This window comes from Syngnathus scovelli, chromosome 15 (genome assembly GCF_024217435.2).
Source record: "Syngnathus scovelli strain Florida chromosome 15, RoL_Ssco_1.2, whole genome shotgun sequence".
Classification (NCBI taxonomy): Eukaryota; Metazoa; Chordata; class Actinopteri; order Syngnathiformes; family Syngnathidae; genus Syngnathus; species Syngnathus scovelli.
In genome coordinates this window covers 4,028,050-4,032,626 of record NC_090861.1, presented here as the reverse complement: position 1 = coordinate 4,032,626, position 4,577 = coordinate 4,028,050, and the positions used below count along the sequence as shown (strand labels likewise).

Genomic DNA, 4,577 nt, shown 5'->3' with positions numbered 1-4,577 from the left:
CCCACTTTCTTTCAGCGATCCGTTCCCTAGCTCAACAGCTTTAAAATGTTTCTTACGCCACCTAGTGGGATTGCAAAAAATTGCAAGGACAGTGTGCCAAATGTATCCTCTCGAACTGGATCAATTAATTCCATTTACAATTAGCATTTTCAATACAACCACTGAATCATATTTTTATTAAGGTGAATCATTACAGACCAGATAATTTAACAATGTAAATGTTAAAATATTATATATCATAATAAAACATTTCTATCACATCAGGGACAACATGTGGATGAATAAATGCTTTATTAACTTCATTCTGCACTGTCACAACCCATTTCTTTTCAATTCAATGTAGAACCTTTTTTTTTAAGAATTCATTTTCATACACTTTTAGAGTGCAACCATTATCACCATGCTGAAGTGTCACCTAAGAGAACATCTCGAGACAAGTAAGACTTCTGCAAGCTCACAATAGATTTCCATTTCCCACTGTGCTCTTATCTAAAAGCCTTGTACAAGCACCACCAAGTCACATGGCTTGGTTAATGAGAATCAAGGTACGAGGTTGGGGAAATCAAAAATCAGATCATCTAAGTGCAGACTTGAGATGAGACACGAATCACATTCATTAAAATTGACAAAGAATCAATCCAAAATTTCTACCTTCTGCATTCGCACTAGGAGTGGTCACCATGATTTTCTTTTGAGCTGTAACAAGTGTAGACTTTCACAAACCAGTTGCCTCAGGCAGTCTTTGGTCACTTCCACAGCAATAGTTGGTAAATTTCTCTTTCAGGAGCTGTCGATACTTGTGACGGTTGCTGTAGAACAACCGATGTCTGTCTACGAATGCTTGGATTTCATCCTGCGTGAGACCGTTCTCTTCATCTGAAATGACTTCGGAATCATCCTGCGAGAAAAGACCAACCTGAGAACGTTGCTGGGAAATCAGAGATCTTAGTTAGAGGACTGTCACATACCAGGAAGTCCACTAGACCCATGTTGGCCTCGAATGGTCTGGAATCAAGGTTGCTTCCGTGTCGTGCCCATGGTAGTTGTGCAAAACTCTTCTTAACACATGAGGACTTCAGACCTTTGGTTTGGCTAACGTTGGATGGTGTCACACTTTCATCTGTGCGCCCCTGTCGAGAGTTCACACACTTTGGTTTGGGTGCACTGGCTCAAATAGAATGATTCGACCACACTTACCGGTTTATTTCCCTTTCTTTTCTTTTTTTTACTCTTGCATTGTGACTTTTCCTCAGTGTGTGTCCAGCAGTCTACACAGCTGTCTGTTGCCTCCTCTTCCTCCTCTTTATCTTCAGCATACTCATTGGGCTCACCTTAAGTGATGGAAATAAAATAAAAAGTTCAGTCGCAGTACTTTTTTTTTTATTTGGTGTGTTCATATCTGACCTGCTTCATCGTGGTTGCAGAGTCCTTCGGAGCAGGAAATATCGGAACCTTCTCGTGACCCCATCTCACTGCCCTCCATGCTTGCGTAGCCGCAATCGCTGGCGGTGGAAACGGCAAAAGGATGCAAAATGCAAACTTGCTTCCCTCCTTTACTTGTTAATGTAAGTTTGGGCTGGTTGCTGGTTGTCTTATGTGGATCTTGTTTATCCGGACAACCGAAGCTTGTGCAGACATTCGGAGGAATGTTCTCGCCCTTATCGTTGCTCCCGCAGGCAGTACAACTACCCTCCTTAGACTCGAGAGACCCCTGTAACAAAGAGAAACATTTATTTATTTATTTATTTTTTAATTGGGCACTTGCAGTGCTAATCCAGCCAATTTTATCATCTCTTACCTCCTCATACTTTTCCTGGATCGCCGTTTCCTGATCCAACCTGTTTCTATGACGATTTTTCCTCTTTTGCCTCTTTTTCTCCTGCTTGAGCTCCTTGGCTCTCTCTTTCTCCGACAGCTCCTCGACAAACTGCTCGAGCCGAGTGATCCCCTGCATCTTCTCCACTGCCATCTTCGAACATAACGTTAGGGATGTTAGCATTTTGTCAAGTTGACGCAACACACGCCTTTTCCAAACAAGTACCTCAAAGCTTTTGCGCAACTCATCAATGCCCACATGGAACAATATCTGGAAGGTCTGCTCCTCTGCTCGTAGTTTCTGCCAAATCTTGTGCAGTCGCTCGTAGAGAAGACTGCCTAAACATGTCAGCACTTCTTCCTGGGCATTATCGATGGTCTTGGCATGTCTCCTCCTATAATAAGACCAAATGGCTCAAAAGAGAGTTCACACACTGGAAGCCAAGTAACTTTCACTTACTCAGAACCTCCTGCAAACTCAAGCTCGGCCCGGCTAAGGAGACGGGCGATGAAGTCGGTCTCGTTGCACACCTGGATGTGATGCTCACAAGGGCAGCAACACAATCCCTCATACAGGCCGGCGCAATATTCTTTCTCCTCGCTGCTGTCCACTTCCCCAATCAAGATATCGTACGCCCGCATAACTTTGGTCTTGCAGTCGGTGCACAATCTAAAAGACAAAAAGGACCTGAATAAAGATTGCGCAACTTTGAACCTCACATGGTGTCAATCAAACATTACCCATGTTTTTGCAAGTGGATCTCCAGTTTCTCTAAAAGACAGGCGCAATCGATAAGTACCACCTCATCCCTGCACTCCTTGGACATCCGCTCCCACACATCCATCCAGATTCCCCTGGAAGCGAACACAACACTATTAAAAACAAAGAAAAAAACAAAAAATAAAAATAAAAAGTCCTTACCCTACAGGCCTGAGTTTATTTGTGTCCAAGGAGTGCAACTGGCACCGAGTGCTCTTTTTACTTTTAGGAATGGCATCAATTACAGCATTCAACTTTGACCTGTTTATATTAAAACAAAGAAAGTTTTTTAAAAATTTATATTCAAACAGACTTTGTCAAATCAACTATTTCTTACCCTTGGATGTAGAGGAGGCTGTACAGCTTCCTTACATCTGCTAAGCAAGCCTTGGTGACAGACAGCACACCCGTCGGCTTCAACGTGAGCGGCTCCAAGGCTGGGGTGCCCGATTCCACTAAATGGGAGAAGAGGCGCTCCACACTGCGTCTGCAGCTCACGCATGGCACCAGTTGGGACAATGCTTTGTACACTTGTGTGGACACCACCGACAAGGCCGCAGTCAAGTCCTGTTGCTTCAATTTGGAGTGACCCTAAAGGTAGAAGGACCATATTTCGGTTCAAACTCAAGCAAGAAATACTCAGGAGAAGGAATATTCCTGATGTACCAACCTCAATGAATTGTTTCCAATGGGAACTACTAATTACTCTTTTGTCTACGTCCATGACCCGATCAGAAAATTCCATCACCATCTGTCAACAACAGAAATGTATCAAAAATCCAAATATTTTATTAGAAACTCACAACATTGAAGCATTTGATAAATAATTGTCATAACGCCCCAAATAAGCTACTAACAGTAAATTACTTTTATCCTGTATTGCTACATATCAAAGTTAAATAAAAATATGCTCCTTTGAAAATTTGTGGCTAAATCTAGCAGTTTATAGTGTCATCCAAGGTGACCTACCGTGAACGAGTCATCGATAAAGAGAGGAATCTGTCCGGTAAGAAAGCAGTAGTCCTTTTCATTTTCTTTGCATACAGCTACCAGACTTGCCATGATGTTCTCCCCCCCACCTTCAATACAGCTCACCTGCAGGTTTCATGAAAGATCCAGTAAATACAAATAAAGCAAATCTATTGTTCCCTTTGCTAATATTTGCGGTTTTTAAAAAACCGAGACAAACTAACGCTGACAATGCTGTCAACAGCAACCACTTACGCTTGGCTTGACCTACATTTTGGGTTAAGCACTTTAAGCAGTAGTTAGCTGAATAACCAAGAAGGGAGCAGGCCCGATAAAATGTAGGTTATTGGAGTCGAATTTTTTTTTTTTAAAGCGTTAAGTGCATTTATGTCATGGAAAAGATACTCGGGTGCATCTTACGAGGCGACGTCATGCTAACGTTAGATCAGCTGGTCACGAAAGACGATCGTTGACACGCGGAGGTAACAATCGTCCCGTTAATACGTTGAGAATTTTAATAGATGAATCACAAAAGTGTGCATTGCGATCACTTGCTCTGTTATTAGTTAGTAACCGGTAGACGCGAGAAAACTTGGCAACCCACTTGTTAGCTTTGCTAGTCAGCACCGCTAGCATAAGCAAGCTCGCTAAAGTAAATTCAGCCGTAAAGACGGACATTTTTTCTGTCAGCCTCGTTTGGTTAAACGGTTCGCACAATGCATTATTTTTGGCTTTTGTTAATAAGTTGTCATTTGACGGAAGACATCTATAGTTTGAACTCACCCGCTTTTACAGACTTACTTTTAAGCACGACTGAGTAAGCGCGGCTTCCCAATGAGTTGATGCTGCGTTCGAGTTGCTTTCAAAAGTCGGATTTTCCCAATTCCTGTCAGGGGTGGGGCGAGGGGAACGCCTTTTGAACATGGACATATATAGACTGGATTCTTGGTGGCGGTTGGGAGGATTGAAGCCACCAGCGGCCATCTTACGTTACCAATCCCGCTACTGTCTACCGCATACAGTTGAACCAATA

At 42.7% G+C, this 4,577-nt stretch overlaps 1 protein-coding gene across 1 annotated transcript; it reads right to left on the bottom strand.

Moving 5' to 3' along the window:
* Positions 1–146: 146 nt before the first annotated feature.
* On the bottom strand, positions 147–4,432 carry ggnbp2 (gametogenetin binding protein 2). Its single transcript, XM_049743528.2, has 13 exons — positions 4,346–4,432; positions 3,545–3,670; positions 3,246–3,326; positions 2,913–3,166; positions 2,738–2,836; positions 2,557–2,670; positions 2,276–2,485; positions 2,042–2,210; positions 1,799–1,969; positions 1,405–1,711; positions 1,198–1,331; positions 969–1,130; positions 147–898 (listed from the first exon to the last, which is right to left on the bottom strand). The coding sequence occupies exons 2-13, from the start codon at positions 3,635–3,637 to the stop codon at positions 716–718; spliced, it is 1,977 nt and encodes a 658-aa protein (XP_049599485.1). The 5' UTR covers positions 3,638–3,670; positions 4,346–4,432; the 3' UTR covers positions 147–715.
* Positions 4,433–4,577: the final 145 nt, after the last annotated feature.